The sequence below is a fragment of the Sciurus vulgaris genome (assembly GCF_902686455.1).
Source record: "Sciurus vulgaris genome assembly, chromosome: 2".
Taxonomy (NCBI): domain Eukaryota; kingdom Metazoa; phylum Chordata; class Mammalia; order Rodentia; family Sciuridae; genus Sciurus; species Sciurus vulgaris.
The window spans coordinates 192,927,068-192,948,866 of record NC_136462.1 but is presented as its reverse complement, the minus strand read 5'-3'; the positions used below and the strand labels follow the sequence as shown (position 1 = coordinate 192,948,866).

At 60.1% G+C, this 21,799-nt stretch overlaps 1 protein-coding gene across 1 annotated transcript in view; it reads left to right on the top strand.

Annotated features, from left to right (window-relative positions):
* PTGIS (prostaglandin I2 synthase) overlaps positions 1–21,799 on the top strand; it is a 26,746-nt gene extending 4,947 nt beyond the window's left edge. Inside the window, exons 2-10 of the mRNA XM_079127960.1 lie at positions 4,381–4,504; positions 5,729–5,907; positions 6,650–6,793; positions 9,501–9,652; positions 13,427–13,608; positions 16,436–16,604; positions 17,499–17,680; positions 18,901–19,052; positions 21,031–21,799. Coding sequence (XP_078984086.1) covers positions 4,381–4,504; positions 5,729–5,907; positions 6,650–6,793; positions 9,501–9,652; positions 13,427–13,608; positions 16,436–16,604; positions 17,499–17,680; positions 18,901–19,052; positions 21,031–21,175 — 1,429 coding nt within the window. The 3' untranslated portion in view covers positions 21,176–21,799. The remainder of the gene's footprint in view (positions 1–4,380; positions 4,505–5,728; positions 5,908–6,649; positions 6,794–9,500; positions 9,653–13,426; positions 13,609–16,435; positions 16,605–17,498; positions 17,681–18,900; positions 19,053–21,030) is intronic.

Genomic DNA, 21,799 nt, shown 5'->3' with positions numbered 1-21,799 from the left:
GGGGACAGGGCACCCTGCACTCCCTCCCCTGGTCCTAGGTGGGGAGCCGGTGTGAGTGAGGAACCGGCAGTTTCTAGAGTCTTCTTGTGGGAATTAAAACTCCAGGAGAGGACCCGAGGGGATGTCTGGGATCTGAACCAGAGGAGTGGACGGTGGCGTGTGGGCAGTAACAGGTCGGGAGAGTCAGCCTTGCGCCCTTGCCTTCCCTCCAGGCCTGGCAGTTCCTCAAAACAGTGAGAGTGTCAATGGGCAAGGCAGAGACCACAGGCCTTGAAATAGAGCCTGCCGCGCCCCCGCTGGCCGCAGGCTGAGTCACCTGGCACTCCGCCCGGGCCTGGCTGGCTTGGGGCTGGGGCTGGGGAGCCAACATCAGGGGTCAGGAGGCATCAGGGGTCAGGCGCCCGGGCTCCGGGCTTCCTGCCTTTGTCTGCCTCCCTGCGATGTTTCTGGGGAAAGCGGGAAGCTGCCAGAAATAACACCTGGCCGTCTGGGGAGTGCTGGCAGCTGCCAGGATGCAGGCGGCCAGAGGACACCCCCGCCCTGAAACGTCCCCGGGGAAGATCTTGGCCTGGCACGGGCAGGTCACAGGAGACCCTCTGCGCCTCAGTTTCCTAATCTGCAGGGTGGGAATGTAAATGCCAACTTGGGGTGACCAGGGCCCGGCAGCGTCAAGAACAGGGGCTCTGCAGGCAGGCAGACCTGCCCGGGCGGGGACCAGCTCCTCCGCGGGGTCCCCAGCCAGCCTGGCTCCTCCTCTGGGAGGCGGCCTGGCAGGAGCAGCCTCTTCCTCAGCGATAGGGGAGATTCTCCGAGTTCACAGGGCACAGGGCCAGCTTGGGCCGCCCTCGGACAGGGCTTCTCACGTGGGCCACTACTGCCAAGCAGGGAGCGTTCAGAAAAGGCCAGGCGCGGCAGCTGGTGGCCCCCGAGTCATCTCAGGCCTGCTGCCCAGCTGCCCCTGGCTCCCGGGTGCCAGGACCTCTCCTTGCTCCTCTGTAACCCCTTCGTCCCCTGGCACAGTCTGTGGTGGTGCTTCCATTTTACAGATCTGGAAACTGAGGCACAGAGAAGTCAGTTGAGCATACAACCGGCAGGAGGCATGGCTGGGGTCTGGAGCCAGGGACTGTGGTGGGAAGTTACATCTCGTGACCCCCGCCCTCCTGCCTCTTAGGCCCTCTCTGCTCTGGACCGTCTCCCCGGATTCCGTCCTGGCGGGCAGGGCTGGTGCGTGCAGGCCAACAGGCTGGTCCCTGCTGCCCGCTCGGCCAGCATGGCACGTGGAGGCTCCAAGGAGCGGTCTGAACCCAGGGGCTGCGGGAGAGGGAGGGGGCCGGGCACTCTGCCGGCCTCCTGGACTGGGAGGCTGGGGAGGACCTGCGTCTGCCTCCTTCCAGGGCTGCTCGCTGTCCCTTCTCTCCTGCCCCCGCTTTGCATCGCGGTGGGGCCAGCCAGACGGAGGAGCAGGGCGCACCGGGCGCGGCGCGGGGCGGGGAGGGAGGTTGGAGTGCTGCCTGCTTTAGAAGTTGGGGCGGGTCCGGCCACGCCTGCCCTCCTGGAGGGTGGCACAGGAGGCTCCTGACATCTGACCCCTTCCTCTTGCCCCTCTCTGTCGCCACCCTATAAAAATACAGGCATGTCACTTCCTGACTCCCACTTCCAGCCCTCCGCTGGTCCCCACCACATGTGGCCCTGAAGCCACACTCTCTCCTTGGCCTTCAGGCCCTCGTGGCCCTCGAGGACATTCTCAGCACCCGTGTCTCCCCTGCACATTCTCCACTCCAACCGCACCAGCTCCTGCTGTCTTGGATCCCCAGTGTTCCCCACCCTAGGGCCTTTGCACTTGCTTCTCGCCACCTATAGGGCTCCTCGCACACCCTTCCAGAGTGTTCCTTCCCGTCCTAGTCTCTGCTCACACGGCACCTCCCTGCGGAGGCTGTCCTTGACCGCCACTGTCTCAATCACCCCGCTTTCTTTTTTTCTTTGATAAAGTATAATTCACATACCATAAAATTCTCCCTTTTAAAGTGTGATTTTACAAGTGTGCAGTTCACTAGTGTTTGTACAGTCCCAGGGTTGGACAGCCATCCCCACCGTCTAGCTCCAGGATATTTTCAGCATCCCCCAAAGAATCGCCACCCACTCGCAGCCATTCCCCGGCCCCCTCCACTCCTCTCCCTCCTGTCTGTGGAGCCCCCTGTTCTGGACATTCTGTGTCCGTGTGGTCACGCGGCAGTGGCCCTTGGGTCTGGCTCTCTCGCATGGCGTGCTGTGTCTGAGGCTCACCCAGGCGGTGGCGTGAATCAGCCCGTCACTCCTTTGTAGGACTGAGTCACGTCCCTTGGCCTGGATGTACCGCGCTGAGTGACTGTTACCAGTGATGCTGCCGCAGACAATGTGCTCGAGTTAGCGGACGCACGTTTCCCGAGCTCAGGGTCCGTTGCTGGGCTGTGGAGTGGCTGTGTTTCACTTTGAGGACCTGCCAGGCTGGTCTGCAAAGAAGCTCCACCCTTTCACGTTCCAGCCAGGGCTCTGGTTTCTCTCGTCTTTATGAATGCTAATTTTCTTTTAAAATTTTTCAGAACTGTCTAAGGGCCATCCTGGTGGGTGTAAATAGCACTTCATTGTGATTTCGTTTCCTTTTTCTTTCTTTTTTTGGGGGGTGGTGTTTGGGGATGGAATCCAGGGATGCTTTGCCACTAAATTCCACCCCAGCTCTTTTTATCTTTCATTTAGAGACAGGCTCCCACTGAGTTGCCGAGGCTGGCCTTGACCTGCGATCCTCCTGCCTCGCCTCCGAGGCACTGGGACTGAAGCGTGCAGCGCTGCCCGGCCTTGTGATTTGGGTTTGTGTCCTGGTTGATTAAGGATGTCGAGGATCTTGGCATTGGCCATTCGTGGCTCCCTTGGAGAACTGCCTATTGAAATCCTTTTCATTTTAATTTTTGTTCCTCTTTGGCGCTGGAGATGGAACCCAGGGCTTCCTGCTCGCTGGGCCTGGGTTCTGCCCCGGACCCCACTGGTCCCGTCATTGATTTTTAAGCTGGATAGTTTTTCCACGGAGTCGCTGGCCTTATTTTGTCTTCAGGATCCGCGCGCTCTGGGTGACTGTTCGCTCTTGTTTCCGTCTGGCTTCCCGGTGGGCCGCTCCCTGCCGTCTCTCCAGCACCCAGCGGGGCCTGCCTCTGAGTTAATGTCTGGCCAGCCAGGGGGATGGTGGTGGAAGGGGGCGTGACCTCGGCCCCCTCATCCTTTCAGCAGCGGGGAGCTGGGCTTTCTGCACCCTGTTCTGACGATTCTGAGGCAGGGGTCCACTATGAACGCCAACCCTGCGACACTGCGAGGCTCACTACAATGCTGAGTGCAGCTTAGCTCGCAGTCCTGCCGCAGAGGAGGTGTCAAGGGCACGGGATGAGCGGCCGGTCGTGTGCCGAGTGGGCGTGGTCCTTCCCGTTGCCGCCTGGCTCACTGCTGTGGCTCAGCCACTTCACTGGAGCCGCCTCGAGCTTGCAGGTGGCGCTGGAGTCCCGCCAGCGCGGAGACCTGGGCTCTGTGGAGGTGGAAGTTGAGTAGCCGCAGCTGCCATTCCTCGGGAAGTTCAAGGGGAGAGTCCAGCCTTGGGTAGGATGGGGACCTGCTTCCACGCGGCTGTCAGGCAGGGTCCACGCAGCTCTTGGGCCCACTACGTTCCCGCCAGCAACAGACTTGGGTCAGACACATTTGGCCTCCAGTCTCTCTGCCAGGAGGAGCCCCGTCCCTTTTTTACTTTAATATTTTTTAGCTGCATGCGGACACATCGTTTTTATTTATTTACATGCGGTGCCTCACACGCGCTCAGCCAGCGCTCTGCACTGAGCCCTGACCCAGCCCCGAACTCTGTCCTGCGGTCGGGTGTGGAAGCCTCTCCCACCTGCAGGGAGGCGATCCCCTGCTGGAGTCCGTGCTGGGGGCCTGACGCCTCGTGTTCACCCACAGTCCACTCTCTACACAGCAGCTAAACCCAAGCCAGATCGTGTCCCTCCACTGCTCAGAACCCTCCAGGGCTCCCACCTCAGAAAAAACCAAAGTCCCCACGACTGCCAGATGACTGTGGTTCTGCCCCCACTGTCCCTGTGGCCTCAACACCCACTGCTGCCCCTTCAGTCCAGCCACACCAGCCTCCTTGCTGACCTTTGAACACGTGCAGTCCAGCTGCAGGGCCTTTGCACTTGCCGTTCTCACTCCCTGGAGAGCTCTTCTAGTTACCCAAGTGCCTCCCTCCCTCACCACCTCCAGGTCCCTCTCACTGTTGCCTCTGTGAAGCCTCCTGACCTCTCCACTGACCTCCCCCGGCCCACGTTCTTTGTCTCCTCCTTACTTTACTACGTGGTGTGGGTTCTGCAGGCGACCCGGTGAGCCTCCTCTGGACCTGGGCAGCATCCCCTGGTTGGGCCATGCCTTGGAGTTTGGAAGAGACGTGGCCAGCTTCCTCACTAGGATGAAGGAGAAGCACGGTGACATCTTTACTGTAAGTGCCTCTGGGAGGAAGCGGGTGGCCTCCCACCTGGTGACGCGGTTCCGCCCACACACACCCACCCCGTCCAGCGGCGTCTCTCCGTCTGTCTGTCCGGCTGTGCTTCTCTTACCTCCACCCCTCAGTGCCTGCTTGCCTCTTCCCACACCAAGCCGCACAGTCGTTCCATATCTACCGGGACCCCACGTCCAGCCAGCTGCCCGCCGTCCATCCATTTAGCTTCCGTCTGTCCATCATCCACCTGCCCCTCTCTCTCCACCCTCCGCCTTTCCACCCGCATCTTCCCCGTCCACCCATCCTAACACCGCACGTCCATCCCCATCCCTGCCCCAGCCTCTCCCCTGCACTCACCCCCTGGTCATCCATCTGTCCATCTGCCTCCCGACCTCACCCAGCACTCTCCACTCCATGCCCAGTGTCCACCCAGCGTCCATCCTAGCTGCAGTCCCACTAGCTCCATTGTCCCAGCTGCCTGCCGCCCGCCACACTCCCTGCCCCTCAGTCAGCGCCTGACGCTGGTCTCCTCTGTCGCCTGTCCATGTCCGTGCGTCCTCCAGCATCATTCGGGCAGCCACCCTCCCCTCCACAGAGCCTACCCACTCCCTGGACCCCACTCCCCTCCCACCTCTGCGCCCAGGAAGGACCTGGCATCCTGCACTATGTACCCCACACTGAGATTCCACCCATCCTCCAGCTGCCCACGTCCCTCTCAGTCAGCAAGGATTCATCCACCTGCCCTGCCTTCATCCGCCCTCCTGGCCTGTCCACCGTCATTCACCTGATGCCTGCCTCCCTCCTTCATCACCCTCCTGACCTGTCCACCGTCATTCACCTGATGCCTGCCTCCCTCACCCGCCCTCCTGACCTGTCCACCATCATTCACCTGATGCCCGCCTCCCCTCCCTCCTTCCTTCCTGACTACTGAGCACGCATCTTTGGACTCCCCTGCAGGCTGGGCAGTAACCAAGATGGCCGTGCTGGGTGCCCGCCAGCGCCCTGGTTAAGGACATGGCCTCCGAACTTAGAAAGCCCTGCCTTCCGGTCCCGGCCCTCCCTCTGCGTGACATTGGGCACTTGGCACCCCCTCTGGGAACCTCAGGCTTGCACCACGGTGGCTGGGGACGTTCCTCACTCACGGTGGCCGAGGGGACGATAACGGGGTTCGCGGCCGAGGGTGGTGTCTGGGCCTGAGAGCTGTCGCCGGCCCCTGCCCCGCAGGTGCTGGTGGGGGGCAGGTACGTGACGGTGCTGCTGGACCCGCACTCCTACGAGGCGGTGGTGTGGGAGCCGCGCTCGCGGCTGGACTTCCACGCCTACGCCGTCTTCCTCATGGAGAGGATGTTCGACGTGCAGCTGCCACATTACAGCCCCAGCGAGGAGAAGGCCAGGATGAGACCGTGAGTGGCCCGGTGGTGCTGGGCAGTGCTTTTGAGGGAAAAACCAACAAAACTAAGTGGAGCCCGAGGCCCCGCGCGGTTCCTGCCGCCGCCTCCAGGTGCCACTGTTGAGCCGCCTGCCGGCCTGGGCCTCCACCAGGGCAGCGCCTTTCTTGGGTGGGTCCCACCTGGGTCAGCCCAGCGTGACGCCTGCATCCTGGAGGGGTGAGGGGCTCTCGCTGCTGCCCACACTCCCGTCCCCTCCGGCTTGGGGACCCCGGGATCAGGGCACTAGTCCCTTCCCTTTGCTTGATGTCATGCTCGCTGGAGTCCAGTGTTGGCAGTAGCCCATGGTCAGGGGACACCGGAGCTGACCAGATGGGACTCCCTAGCTCCAGGGCGCTGGCTCTCCGTTCCTGCCCTTCCAGAGGCCCTGGGTTCCTGGTCCAAGCTCCCGTGCCCAGCGGGGTGGACACCCTGGTGAAGCGTTCCGGTGCTGGAGTTGGGGACCAGGTTTCAATCCCAGCTGCCACTGGCTGTGTGACCTTGGGCGAGTCACCTTCCTCTCTGTGTGAGGCTGTGTGCTGGGTGCTTAATAGTCGCGGTCTTCGTGTGTATGCAGTGGATGGCCGCTGGCTGACGGCAGCACTGACCCCACCTGGCCGAGGCCAGCCCAGCTGGGCCCTGGGGCCCTGTGGCGTGGGGTGGGGGCGCAGGCCTGGCCCCCGGGAGGTGGGCTCTCACCCTTCCCTGCCCTGCTCAGGACGCTGCTCCACAGAGACCTGCAGGCCCTCACGGAAGCCATGTTCACCAACCTCCACTGCATCCTGCTGGGCGACGCCGCGGAGGGGCCCCGGGGCTGGCGGGAGACCGGCCTCCTCGACCTCTGCTACAGCTCTCTGCTCAGGTGAGCCGCAGAACCCTTGTCCTCCGGGGGCAGCTGCACCCTGGCCCTGTGCCCCCGAGGGCAGTGCCAAGTGAACTGTGAGCTCTGCAGGCAGGAGGTTTGGGATGCCCCCGAGTGAAGGAAGGATACCGAACACCCGAAACGCCAGGTTCACCTGCCCTGGCCGCGAGCCAAAAGCAGGCACTGACTGAGAAAGGGCCCTGTGGTCACCGGAGAGGAAGTAGCCCAGCAAGGCGAGGAAGCCACCGCCTGGGGCCCCAGGTTCTGGGATTTCACAGACTGGAGAGCAGGTGTTTGAGAGACTAGACCTCCTGAGCGTGTAAAGACCACACTGCCGGGCGTCTGTCCTGCGGTGGTCCCAGCCCTTCTGGGCTCTGGCATTGCAGCAGGGAACAAGACGGAACTCAGTGTCAGCCAGGCTGACGAGAAGGGCCTCTCAAGGATGCAGCCTCGAGCTGAGACCTCACTACTGCATGCCCACCACTGTGCCAAGGTCCCAGCTGGGGACGCGGCAAGTGCAAAGGCCCAGGGGCGGGGAGTGAGGGGACCCGTGTGGCTGCAGCAGAACGGCTCCGGGACAGGGTGGAGAGGAGGCCAGGGAAGTCGCAGAGCTGGGTCCGACGGAGCTCAAGGCCAGGAGGGGCTTTGGAGTTTACTCTCAATAAGATGGAGTGACGTCAGGGGTGAGGCAGGGGTGTGAGGGCATCTGGCTTAGGAGTTTACAGCTCCCGGGGCCGTGGGGTTGGAGACTGCGGGGGAGCCAAGGCAGGTGAAGAGCTGGTGCGACTGCTTCTGGGAGGCAGCACACGTCGATCCAAACCCAGTGTGACAGTGTAACAGTGTGGTCTCCTCGACTCTCTGTGAGTTCCCTCCCCTCCTCGGCCTGGGCTCCATCCTGCAGGGCACGCTCCCCACTTGGGGAGTTCTGTTCCTGTGCCTGGGAATGCTGTTCCCCGCGGGTCCGCGTGGCTCCCGCCTCGCTTCCTGCAGTCTCATCTCAGTGCCAGCTGCTCGGCGAGGCCTCTGTTGGTGCCCACGTCATCGACATGAAGGCTCCCGCGGTCCGCCTGGGTCCCGGTTTTTCTTTATGGAACCTGGCGCCACCTAGGGGTCACCTGCGTACTTACACGTGCGCTTGCTGCCTTCAGGGAATGAGTTTGTCACCAGGTGCCACCAAAGGGCCTTCCCTTCCAGCCGGAGGCCTGGTGGTCCCCGGGCCAGTGTGCTTGGTTATTTTTCGTTGGCTGTTTTGGTAGAAATACACGTGCAGGGAACTGGTTCTCTGCTCCAGGGAGGACAGCAGGGCCCGCAAGAGGTCCGTGGCTGTCTGGCAAGCACCTGCCTGTCTGGAAGAAGTGGCTGTGGCCAGCCTCCATTCTCCAGATGACTGGGGAGCGCAGGTTTTGCCCGAGGGCTGAGGTGCAGTGGAGGGAAAGAGGGCAGAGGCCGGAGGAGGCCGGGGGGGCTGGACTGGAGGGCTCATGGGGAGGGCCGGCTTCCCCTGGGCCAGTGGGGTGAGCAGGTGCTGAGGTCCCCGCCCCTGGGGGCATGGAAGCCCAGGCTGGTGGAGGGGAGGGGAGTGTGATCAGTGGAGGGGGAGTGGCCTGGTGGCTCAGGTCCGAATCCTGAAGGCCTGCCATTCTCTTACGGTCAGGGCTCCCAGAGTAGCTGCTGACCCTGTTCATCTGCCCATCTGCCCAACCGCCCACCCCCAGCTTGTGGAGGGCCTCCTCTGCCTGTGCTGTGCCAGTGAGGGACAGTGGGACCAGACAGGCCCCTGGCGGCCCCTGCCCCCCACATTCCTGCTTCCACCCTGTCCCCTCTGGGAGGACTCCTCTCCTGGGAGGTCCAGAGCCTGGGGGAGTGAGGGACAGGGTGGGTTAGACCTCAGTGAGGCTCCTCTGCAAGGCCCGGGCCCTTCTCATGTGGAAAAGGTGAGAACCTGCCGTTTCCCTCCCGGCAATGGGGCCGGGCCCGGGGCCCTGGAAAGGGGTTGAGGCGAAGGCCTGTCCCCTGCGGAGCTTGCGGTGCGTGCCCTCCTGTGGCACACCAGAGCAGGCCAGCTCCCTGCCCGTCCTCTGGTGCATCTGGTGGACCCGACTCTGCTCCAGCAGTGCCTCCTCCCGCCCGCGCTCCCCCCTGCCCTCACGACAGCTGCCTGGCTGCCCCTCAGCCCTCTGCCTGACACCTGCCCGCTACTCCCTTCTCCAGGAAGCCTGCCGGACCCCTCTCCAGGGCTCCCCTCCTGCTCCCCGCCCTGTGTCTGTTCATTTAACTCACGTTGCTCTTTGCTTATTGATTTTTTCCCCTGTGGTAGTGAGTTTGCACCTGGGCACTTCACCACTGAGCTGCACCCCGACCCATTTTATTTTGAGACAAGGTCTGGCCATATTGCCGAGGTTGGCCTTGAACCTGTGAGCCTCCTGCCTCCTCCCACCTCAGCCTCCCAGGCCATGGGGTTGCAGGCACATGGAGCCGGCTCAGCGGCTGCCTTCCTGTTTCTATGTCCCTGCCCTGTGGTGTGAGTCCGCAGGACGGGGACTTCTGGCCGTCCCATTTGAAGTCAGCTCCCTGTGTCAGGAACACTCCCTGGCACACAGTAGGAAGATGAGTGTTCCTCGGGGGAAGGAGTGAGGGAGACTTTGAGGCCACCGGGGGGCTTGGCTGTGTGTGTCCTGGAGACCCTGACCTGCTGCCGTGTCCCCAGAGCCGGCTACCTGACCCTGTACGGAGTAGAGGCCTCACCCCGCACCCTTCAGAGCCAGGCCCGGGACAGCGCCCATTCGGCCGACGTCTACCACACCTTCCGCCAGCTGGACCTGCTGCTCCCCAAGCTGGCCCGAGGCTCCCTGTCCATGGGTAAGCACCGCGGGGTCCCCGTGGGTGGCAGGCAGATGACGATCAGAAGGTCTGAGCACAGGCAGCACAGGCGGAAGGACGCCGTGTCCTCGGGGTGGAGGCCCACGAGGTGGGGCGGAGGCAGGAGCCCAGCCCCGGGAAGGCCGAGCTTGGGCCAGAAGGGGTCCTGGTGGGGTTGTCACACCTGGAGTGGCACCTGGGCATCTTCGTGCGTTCTTTTTCTTGTTCTAATTGTTTTTAAAGATGTACAAGCAGGTCTTGCTTGGTATACAAGTCCAAGCAATGCGGAGTGATTTGGAGGGGACAGGAAGAGTTCCCCCTCTCCCCCGGCCCACCACTCCTCCGCGGGGGGCACTGTCCCTTCCGGAGCACATCCTGTGCAGCTTTCTCTAAGCAGACGCCCCACCCACAGGTGCACACAGGCGCGTGTTACTTTTATCGTTTTCTACTTTTGAGGCCTTTTCTTTCTCTTTCCCGAGGTGTCATTTGCACGCCCGGCTGCCCATGGAACCAGCATTAGCGTGTGTCCCCAGCTTCTTCGCCCGATGTTATCTGTTCGCCCATCTGAAGGGCGGAGGCTGGCAGCTTCTTGTTTCAGTTTGATTTTGGCCACAGCCTTGTCAACCTGCCGTTAGCGGGCTAAATCCTTGCCAATCTGACGTGCAGAGAGGGCCATCCAACTTGTGATTTTTCCCCAACTGCGGTGACATCTTGTAGGTGTCCCGGGTCACTTGTGTTTCCTCTTTGTGAGGTGTCTGTTCACGTCGTCTTCTTAAACCCCATTCATCATCTTATTGGGTCCTCCTGTCGTTGCTGGGAGATTGATATTACAGTGCCCACTTTGCAGAGCAGGAAACTGAGGCTCAGAGAGGTGAGAGCACTTGTCTTAGATGCGGCCAGATAGAGGAAGGCTGCATTTCCCAGTGTGGGCAGCAGGTGGCAGTGCTGGGGGGGGCAGTTTCTCTTGGCTGAAGCCAGAAGTGGGCTTCAGACCTTGTGGGGCCTGGGCAACTGTGCCCCCGTCTCTGGGACTCCATTTAGGCAGGACAGGCCAAAATATTGAATGCACATCCTTTGCTCCTGTACTCCTTCTTCTCAGACAGAAGTGCTTGCACGTGCTTATAGGCACACAAAGGTGACAACACCAGCAAAGGTGGAAACAACTTCAATGACCACCGGTCGGGATTAGTTAAACGAGCCATGTGATCATATAAGAGTCAGGCAACTGTGAAGCAGAGGTGTGGGGGGGTCTGCCATGAGGAGGAGCCAGGTGTGCTGGCCAGGGACACCCCTGTTAGGTTTTTAAAGTGGAGACCTTTGCCGATTTGCTTTTGGGAACGTGGAGCTGGGTGACGAGAAACGTGCTTTTCCCAGGATGCTCGACTTCTCTCCTTATTGTTTGTTATTTTTCACTGTGGACATGTATTAGTCCTACTCTGGTCAAGATATAGACATATTTTAAAGAACATTGAGTCTGGTGCTTCTCACGCCCTGGAAGGTGTGGGTAGAGGACAGGTAAGTAGATCCCAAAGCTAAGGCGAGCTTTTCTTTCGGGAACATTCGTTTTCCTGGAGGGCTTGCAGGGACTGTATTATTTGAACTTTTTTGGGGAAAGTCATTCTTATATCAAAGAATTCTGATGCAAGACTCCATTTAAAAGGCATTTTAAAAGTTAAATGCAGGACTTAGGGCCTGTCACCACTGGGCTCTCTGAACTGTGTCATATGGATCTCCAGGGCCCAGAGGGGTTTCCAAGGAGAAACGGAGAGCAGCAGCCTGGGTCCCCCTTGTATGAGAGGGAGACAGACGCCTGGAGATGGGCACCCCGCCAAGCCCACACAGCCTGGGGCCTGGCCCCTCTGCTCAGCATTGCTTAGGCACAGAGAGGGTGGCAGCGGTGCTGAGTGGCTTTCGTCACCTGAGGCGTGACAAATCACAACCACGTGCAGGATCGCAGCTGTGTGGCTGGACCCCAGGTGCCGGCTGACTCTTTGCCTCCCTTTTTTGCTGTCACATCGGGTGACCCCGTGAGCACCTGCTGAGGTGGTGTCCGCACTTCCTGTGCCCCGAGTGGCCCATTTAAATCCCTGGACGCCCAGGCGCTGCCCTGGTGATTCTGACACCATTCTCTGGGGTGGGGCCTGGGCCCTGGGGCATTCAGGAGCTCTGGGAGATTCTTTAAAGTACCCAAAAAATCGGGAAAGAGGAGAGTATTTCAGATGAGCACGCAGGCCCGTGGCTTCCATCGAGAGGGTGACCGACTCCACCGGAAGCGGCCTCAAGACCTTGAGGAAGAACTGTTCAGTGCCAGGCCTGTTAAGTGCTGTTGTCGCCCAGCGACTGAAAAGCAAGCCTGGCCCGCCTTCCCCACGCTCACAGACTCCCTTCGACAGCGCACCAGGGCCGAACGTGGGTCCTGAGCAGCTCTGTGGGTCAGGACACTCAGTGAGAAGGTTGCTAGCACCGAGAAACACCCCAGCAACCCAGGGGACTCCGCTTTTCCCACAGTGGCTTGGAAGGATCCCGAAGCCGATATTCATGATGTGAGGTCTCGTGTCCCTTAGTGATAGGCCCCTTCTGAGAGGGTCATTGCCAGGAGACGGTAACCGTGCACAGACTCAGAGTGTGAATGACGCAACCCAAGACCCCAGGACGTCACTCCGGGATGTAATTGGACGGGACACTGTCCCGTACACCATCGGTCGCTGACTGCAGCGCTGTACGCCAGCACAGGGTGGCCTGGTAGCCTGCCAGCCACCGAAGGGACGTCACTCCGGGTGGGTCTTCAGGTGCTGTCTTTACTTCCTCCACAGGCTCCCGTGTGGGCCCTTCTTTGCACTGAGAAACTATTTATTTTCACTATTTTGTGGCTTTTCCAGAGCATAAACACACCATTGTTTATTTAATGTCCAATTGCAAGCTGGTGTCCTTGGGACAGAGTTGACCTTCGGAGATGCTTTTGTGGCCTGCACAGTGACTGGACTTTTTACTGAGATGCCGACCTTAGAAAATACTAGAAGGGAGCTGTGGTGTAGCTCAGGGGAAGAACCCTTGCCTGGTATATAGGCTGGGGGTTTGATCCCAGTGCTGCAAAAACAAAACAAACAAAAACTCCCAAACACCAGAAGGTTCCACACAGACACCTGGACTTCCAGCTGCTTTTGAGAAGAGGCCAGAGGTCCATGGTGGAGCTGCAGGGCCTGGCTCTGGCTCCCCAGGGCTTCTTCCCGGCCTCCTCTCTTGCTGACTTCGCCTGCGGGGGGTGGAGTGTGAGACCCCAGGTCAGTGTGTCCCCCTCCCCCAGGCCAGTGCGGCCTTCCGGGTCCTGTTCTGTGTGTTCCTTTGGGAGGCTACCAAGTGTGTGCAGGCTGGCGCTGCTCTGGGGAGGGACCCTGGGCCGGGAGAAGCTGCTGGGTCCCTAGCTGCTCTGGGAGGGCAAGGTGAAGAATCACCTTTCTTTTAGGGCAATTTATTGAGCAACTGCTACAAACAAGGCATTGGGGACACAGGTGAATAGAGCAGGTCCCACCTGCAGCAGGCAGAGCCCTTGCCCCTCTCTGTGGGGGTGAGGCGGACAGTGAGCAGGCCACACTGGACAGGCCTGCCCTCGGCTTCCAGCCAGCAGGGCTCTGCCCGCAGCCTCGCTCCCTGCAGAACTTCCCACCTCCATGGAGCGATGCCCAGAAGACCCACGGCCTTGTGGGAAGCCAGGGTTGGCTGACCCGGGTCAGGGGTGGACCTGTGACCTTTGTCTTCTGTGCTCCTTCCCCACAGGGGATAAGGACCGTGTGAGCAGTGTCAAAGGCCACCTGTGGAAGCTGCTGTCTCCGGTCAGGCTGGCCACCCGGGCCCAGCGGAGCAGCTGGCTGGAGAGCTACCTGCTGCACCTGGAGGAGCTGGGCGTGTCGGAGGAGATGCAGGCGCGCGCGCTGGTGCTGCAGCTCTGGGCCACGCAGGTGGGCACTGCCGCTGGGCCAGGCGCGGCTCGGGCGTGTGGAAGCGCGTGCGCATGCGCTGGGCAGGCGTGGGCGTGGCTGCGGGTCTGCGTGCGGGAGCGTGGGGCTCAGGGCCCGCGCCCGGCTGTCCGCACCCGTCCTGTTCCTCCTGTCACGCCGGCCGCCCGCTCGGGGGCTTCCCCGGTGCTGGGGCCTCCACGGCTGCGGTCGGCACCGGGCAGCTTCACCGCCCCAGCGGGGGAGGCTCGGCTTCCCCACGAGAAGGGCACGAACCCTGAGTGTGCACTCACACCTGCCCAGCCTGCGTCTGCGTCCCCTAGTGGCTGGGCAGTGGCCTGCCTGGGTCACACGCCCGCCTGCAGGGAAGGGTCGGCCCTGACAATCACTGGGACGTGGGGTGAAGCGGAGGAAGGTGGGCGCCGCCACCCGGGGACGAGAGAGCGGCTGCCCGGCAGGTGGGCAGCAGGAGCCCCGGCCCCGCGGGCGGTGCAGCCGGGAGGCAGCGGCCAGGGCATGTGGACCCCTGGGTATGGCGCGGCCCCGAGTGGCCCCTGGAGACAGGGACCCCGTGCTGCCCGCGGAGGCAGAGAGCGTGGCTGTCCTTGGGTTCGGACAGCAGGGACAGGCTGGGTGGGAACGTGGCGCCTCCGGGGAGCCGCGCAGGGTCACACGCACGTGCTGTACGCGCATGCCCGCGCACATCTGCGCCTGGGCGGGACACCCGCTTGCTTTTTCCCACGAGCGCCACGGTTCCCCGCCGGCTGGGAATAAGGAGCGAGGCTGTTTGATCCTCCAGCGAGATCAAAGGGCCGTGGCGCGGAGCTGGCCAGTGCTGACCTATTCACGGCCCACGTTCCCCTGCGGCTGAGCATGGGCAGCGAGTGGCCTTGCAGTCTCTGCCAGACACGTGGAGCTGGAGGGGCCTCACGGGGCCACTATCCCCACTTTCTGTCAACCGCAGGAGGGGCTGGCAGGGCAAAGCCCCCAGCTCCTCCTGTGCCCTGCACAGAGGGTTCACTTGCACAGCCTCAGCAGCCCTGAGGCCACCGGGAGGGGTGCTCTTACTGTCCTCACTGCTGAGCTTGGGTCCCACCCAGGTCAGAGGCTTGCTCAGGGTCCTGACTGAACCCCACCCTCCTGGTCCCCCAGGCGACCTTGGAGCCCTGCTGCATGCTGGGCAGTGGGTCCCGAGGGAGCCCTGACGTGGCAGCTGCTAGATGCACACGTGGAGCAGGGGAGGGGCTCCTTGGTGCTGAGTTCACTGCAGACTGGGGTGGCCCCTTACAGCCCTTCCCTGTGTCCCCTTTGGTGGGCAAGTCCCAACCTGGCGTTCCCCCAGCTTTCTGTTTGTCTCAATATCATGTCACAGCGTTTCTCATGATTCCACAGATGACTGTAAAAACCACCCGCCTGTCTCCTTGACTTGAAGTCATGTATCCCTTAAAGTGTCTCGGTAGCTTGCGAGTGAGTTCCCCCTGTCCTGTCCTGCCAGCTCCTACCCCAGGGGCAACCTCAGGACCAGGTCCCGTGCCTCCTCGAGGTGGCCAGAGCCAGTTCCCGTCCACACGCACCCGGGGCTGCTGCTCACCTCACCAGGTCTGCACAGGTTCTTTTTGACGACCCAGTGTGTCACCCCAGGGCCACTCACTACGCTGTTCCATGGATGGGCGTGGAGTCTATTCCCAGCGATTCACTATCACATTAGCACACAGTAGACGTCCGGGCATGTGTTCTGGCCCATGTGCAACTGTGTCTGCAGGGAGACTAGTTACTGAGGAGATGTGCTTGTGAATCGTGATTTCACAGGATTTGGGCAGGATAGTCATTTATGATAGACAAAATCCTTTCCTCGACTGAGGTCATTCAGATTCCATCCACATCTGGATCACTGATGGGTGCTAAATAGCTGAGACCAAAATGTTCACAGAAGTGTTCAGCCTTGGACCAAGAAATTTCATTGATTTTCCTATTTATCTATTGGGAAGTTTTCAAATAAGTTTTGTCCAAAATTTAGCAGTTTTCAGTCATCAGTGACCATTGCAGTTTTCCTTTATATGAACACAGCAGTCATACATGCCTGTTCCTCAGGAGACTAATATAGAAGTGTAACAGATAAAGCCTATAAGGAAATTTTGTGTCCAGAACTGTTTTAGATGTATCAGCTAGCTGTTGCTGTGTAACAAACATCCCTCGAATCCAGTGGCATGTCCTGATCAGACTTCGTTTAACTAACAGGTCCGAGGGCCAACCTGTTCCAAATGGGGCCCAGCAGGGTAGCTCAGCTTTGTCCCCTGTGTTTCTCATCTCTTCTTGGACTCGTGGGCTTGTGGGTCAGCTAAGTTCTGCTAAGGCCCAGGCTTAGAACTACTGTCCTGTCCATTCTGCCTTGTTCTGTTGGCCAGAGCAAGCCCATGGCCATACCCAGATTCAAGGCCAGGGGGTTATGCTCTGCCTCTTCCTTGGGAACGAGAGTCACATGGTAAGGGGTGTAGATCTAGGGAGTGGTGGAAAACGGGAGCCAGTGACTGGTCATCCCCCGGTGTTAATAGTAGTCCTAACTGACATGCTGCGTTCTTGTCCCATACCCTTGTGACCTCGGGGCAGTGATTTTACTCAAGGTCAGCAATGCCAGGAGTGACCTTGCAGTAGGTGCTGGACTAGGCCAAAGCACCAAGCAAAGTTTGGCTGTGGTGAGGCTGAAGGTGGACCCTGGTCCAGCCCGGAGGCTGGGCAGGGTGGAACTCTGTGCGTTGACTGCAGCTGCCTCCAGGGCCTTGTGCAGCCCGCCTGCCGCTACGGTGGTATAATGGGCTCCTTCTCGTTGCAGGGGAACATGGGCCCTGCTGCCTTCTGGCTCCTTCTCTTCCTCCTCAAGAATCCCGAGGCCCTGGCTGCCGTCCGCGGGGAGCTGGAACGTGTCCTCTGGCGGGCAGAGCAGCCTGTTTCACAGATGACCACCCTCCCACAGAAGGTTTTGGACAACATGCCTGTGCTCGGTGAGATGACCAGACCCTCCAAGGTGGCCCCTAAGACTGTGTCGCCACGGCCCCCCAGAGCATTTTCCAATATGGATGTGAGTCTCCTGCCTTCTGAGTCCTGGCATCCCCATTCTCCAGTCTCACCTGCCAGGCCTCATGGTCCTAGTAGGAGATGTTTGATTGCAAGTGACAGAAAATCTAAGCTAAACTGGCTAAAGTGGAAGAGGGACTTCATTTGGGGCACAGAGCTGAAAAGCCCAGCAATGTCTGGCTTCAGGCACAGGTGGATCCAGGTGTTTGAATAATGTCATCCAGACCAGTCCTCTCACCTCTCAGCCCATCTTCTGCTAGGTTGGCTCCAGCCTCAGGTTGACAAGATGGCTGGCTGCCAGTAGCTTAAGGCTGTCTGCCTTCCGCTCTGTGAGGGTGTCCCTGCCTTTCATCATTCCCAGCTGAAGTCCCAAGAATGTGTCCCACTGGCCCTTCAAGTCGTAGTTCCATCCTTCACCAATCACAGTGCTCTGGTTGCCGATCCAAGTCCATCTCCAGCGGTTAAGAATAGAATCCAAAGCCCGACCCCTGGAGTGGGAGAGGAGTAGTCCCAGAGGAAATCCAGGGGACTCTTCAGAAGGAGATGCAGGGCAGGCAGAAGATACAGATGCCCCCATCTCCTCCCAGCCCTCTGATATCTCCCTGGCTCCCACCTTCCCTCACAGCTCCTCTTGGAGTCAGATGCAGATCCCCTCTCATGGGGGGCCACAGAGATTACATCCAGCCTTTATCACCTTGCTGTGTGACTGTGGGCAAGGCATGCACCCTCTCTGAGCCTCTTTATCTTCCTGTCACATGAGGGTGGGTGGCACTTCAGAGGACAGTTTACTGACCTGACCCTTCCTTGCATTGCCCATGCAGACAGCGTCCTCAATGAGACCCTCAGGCTCACTGCTGCGCCCTTTATCACCCGAGAGGTGGTGGTGGACATGGCTATGCCCATGGCAGATGGGCGGGAATTCTCTCTGCGACGTGGTGACCGCCTCCTCCTCTTCCCCTTCCTGAGTCCCCAGAAAGACCCAGACATCTACTCAGATCCTGAGGTAAATGGCAGGGGTGCTGGTCATACCAGGGGCCGTGGGGGACATCTCGGACTGAGTGGAACCTGGCTGTGGTCTTTGCTTGCTGTGTGAACTTGCCTAGAATGCTTTACCTCCTGTATTTTTTCCTTACCTGTGAAATGGTCCTCATCATAACACCTGCCTGGCAGGTTGTCAGGAAGCTCACTTAAGAAAAGCCCTGCACAGGAGCCAGCACACACTGAGTGCTTCCTAAGTAGTTGCTTGGTATCATATCAGTGTCTCAGCTTTGCCTGCTTCCTGGACTTAGAGATGGAGCAAACTTTCACAGTTGCTAACAGATTAGTTGCTTACCGTATGGCAGGCCTCATGCTGTAGGCTCATCCATCCATCCATCCACCCACCCACCCATCCATCCATCTACTCATCCATCCATCCATTCACCTACCCATCCACTCATCCATCCATCTATCCATCTGTCCATCCATCCACTCCTCCATCCATCCATCCACCCACTCATCCATCCACCTACCCATCTATCTACCCACTCACTCACTCATCCATCCACCTACCCGTCCAGTCATCCACTTATCCATCCATCCACTCAGCATCCATCCATCCATCTAGTCATCCATCCATCCATTCACCTACCCATCCACTCATCCATCTATCCATCCATCAGTCTGTCCACCCACCCACCTGCCATCCAGCTGCCAGGCTTGTTGGCCTCCCCCTTCACCTGGCACTTGCTCCATGGCACTTGCTCCATGCCAGGCCTGGTGCTCAGGTGTAGCCCTTGCCTTGCCACTGTCCAGTGCAGTCCAAGGAGTTGCCGTTCTCTTTTAAAAATAATTTTATTTTTTATTAAACATCCCCAAAGTCACATATCATAATGAAAATATAGAGACACAGATGTAAAAGTTTTTAAAAAAAAGTCTTGTCCTTCCCTTCCCTCTCAGTTCAGAGTTCCCTAGCCACGGTTTAGGGTTCACCCTTGTTTCTGTTCCTTTATGTACGCACCGCAGCCCCCAGTGCTGTCTCCACGGCTGGTCGGGGCAGCTCTTTCCTTCACGTCAGACCCAGGATCCTTCTGCCGTGGCTTTGTCGCCGTCCCCTGTGGGTTGACCTTCCTTCTGCCCAGCTTCCCCTCTTCTAAACCAGAGCATAACGAACACCCGCATCCGTTTTCCTTGGCTCGGGCTTGTTTGGGGGCGGGTTAAAAGTGGACCTTCCTCCATTTGCAGATATTTAAATACAACCGATTCCTGAACGCGGACGGGTCGGAGAAGAAAGACTTCTACAAGGACGGGAAGCGGCTGAAGAGCTACACGGTGCCCTGGGGAGCGGGGCACAACCAGTGCCTGGGCAGGGGCTACGCCACCAGCAGCATCAAGCAGTGAGTGGGGCTCCCTCCTCTCCTGACATGGGCCCGGGGCTCAGGCAGGCGGGCGCAGGGTCGGGCAGACTCCAGGCTGACCCAGCACCATCTCTTGTCTGCAAATCCGTTTATTAGCATTTTTTAAAAATCGGAAGAGCTCACCTAAAAAGCCAGACCTCTGACACCTTTCTTGAAATAACCAGATCTGGCAGTAGGTGCGTCCCTCTCAGAGTTAGGGTCTCAGTGCCGTAGGCTGGGCACTCGGTCCAGCTGTGCATAGCCGTCCATCGCAGCCTCCGTGGCACAATTGGAACCTGGTCCCTCAGCGATTTCAATACCTCCTCAGGGCTGAGAGCCGCATCGGCTCTCCTGCCTGGACCCCAAGAGCCCTAGTTTCCCTGGGGTCACAACTGGACCAGGGCTCGTGATGTCCGCCCGTGTCTGTCTGGCCCTGCGTGGTCACAGCTGGGTGACGTCTGAGCCCGTTTCCTCTGCGGGTTGGAACTGTCCCGGTGTCACTGGTCCCAGCTCTGCCGAATGCTCACTGTCACGTAGTTGTCACTGCTTTTGGGGTGCAGGCTCGTGCTGGGACAGGCTCCGCCCTCGAAGCCCGGGCCGGGGTTTTCTCGATGGTAAATGGAATTCGCTCCTCGCTTGGTTCTGCTCCGACGCTTTGTGCGCTTCACGGGATCTCACGTCACCCAGATGTGAAATCCTGCAGCGCCGTTGCGGGGGTTACGGGATGGAGGCAGCTGGCGCCCAGCACAGAGGCCTCCCCAGCGGCACATGGGGAGAATCCGATGCAGAACGGGAGCAGGTTGGAGAGGCGCAGAGGTCGCATGTGGGGACGTGGCTACCGTGTGTGCACACGCCCGGCCTTCCTCACGGATGAACCGTGACATCTGTGCTGTGCACTGATTCTGCCCTGTGTGTCCATGACGGTGGAACAAATTCACGCGTTCCCAGCGAGGGCCATGGCAGACCAAACAAGAGGTGTGGGTCCTCCAAGCTCAGCACCATGTCTAGCCCCTGGAGGGCCGGAAGCCTGTCAGTCCTCACAGCCAGCCTGCTAGGCAGGGGTCAGTCTGAGGCAGCCCGGATGGTCAGGTCATTGGCCACAGTCGGGCACCTGGTGAGTGGAGGTGCCAGGGTGCAGGTGCAGTTGTGGCCCCGGCGTCACACTCGGGGATCCCACCGCCCCGGCGGAAGGAACTCTTCCTACAGACGGGAACCTGAGACCCCCCTGGGAACCCGCCCTGGCGAGGGCCACCTGCCTCCGTCCTCCCACCTGTTACCCTTCTCAGAGTCCCTGCCCTCTGCTCAGCCCTGCATTAGGTCCCTGAGTCTGGGTGGGGACGTGGTGGGACCCCGTGAGCTGTGAGGGATCAGGCAGGGAGACAGGGAACTGTCATTCGTCACTCCATTGTTGGGGACACTGGTGTCCCAGGCATGGCAGCTTTGCATTACTATCGGGCAGTTTTCTAGAAGACAGCGGCAGAGAGCCCGTCTTGCAAAGCTGGTGAGCTATGTCGGTTTTCTCCCACGTAGCAGTGAATGTCTTGAGAGGGCAGTGCCTGCTTCTGATGTCACCGAGACCCAGTGGGCGAGCAGTGCCCCTGGCTGGGGCAGACAGTAACACCCCAGGAGTGGAGAGGGTGTGGGCAGGAGTGGGCAGGGCCCTGCCGCCCTGCAGAGTGGCCCCCAAGCCCCAGGGCTCAGAGCCACACAGGCGTGGGGCCTGGGGCTCGGCCCTCTGTGCAGAGACCCCGGCCAGCCGGCTTCCCTCTGGGCTGCCACTTTCTCCACAGGAAGCCCGCACAGCCACCAGGCAGCAGGGGAGGGTGGAGAGTCAGGAGCTGGCTCTTAAGTGCCTCGGCGAGGCAGAGACGTCGGCCACTTCCGCTCAAGCCCGTTCACCAGAACCGGTCCACGGGCCTCGCCTTAGCAGGGGCTGGCAGACCAGAAGCACTCACCGCCTGCACCTCCATCTCTGCAGATTTGTGGTCCTGGTGCTGTCGTGCTGTGAGCTGGAGCTGGCCAGCACAGACGTGGAGGTCCCCGAGTTTGACCTCAGCAGGTACGGCTTTGGCCTCATGCAGCCCGAACAAGATGTGCCTGTCCGTTACCGCGTCCGGCTGTGACCTGCCGTGACCTGCGGAGCAGCCTCCTCCCGCCAGCCTCCTCCAGCCAGCCTCCTCCCATCAACCTCTGGCTCTGACTTTCCTCACACTCTCCTGCTGCTCCCAATGGCCGTGGCCAGTGATAGGAAGGACGGTCAGGGAGCTGCAGAGGACGTACAGCAAGAAAAGGCCTCAGAAGCTCTGGGTTGCCGCTGCGGAGTTCAAGCTGCAGCCCAGACTCCTCCTCCTCTGGTTTACCTTGTCCCCCTCACCCTGTGATGTCCCCTGAAGCTAATCCAGACTGGGCAGGGCCAGGAGTCAGCTCCAGGACAACCAGTGTGGTCCAGGGCTTAGCCAGTCAAAGCAGGTGCTGGCTGTGGAAGGTCCCTCTGGACCCAGCAGTGCGTCCATGGCATGATCTCTGTCCTTGGCTAGATCCAGAGGAGTCCCTTGGGACCTCTCTATCCCTGGGCGCCCCCGTCGCTGGACAGGCCCACCCTCCATTCATGTGATACCTAAGCGAACAGAGAAGACTCTTCCGAGGCCCCGGAGCGCTGGGTTCTGGGGAAGAGTCCTCTGTTGTCCAATCGTCGGCACCAGAGGGATGGGCTTTCCCGTCTCAGCCAGGGCCAGGGAAGACAGGCC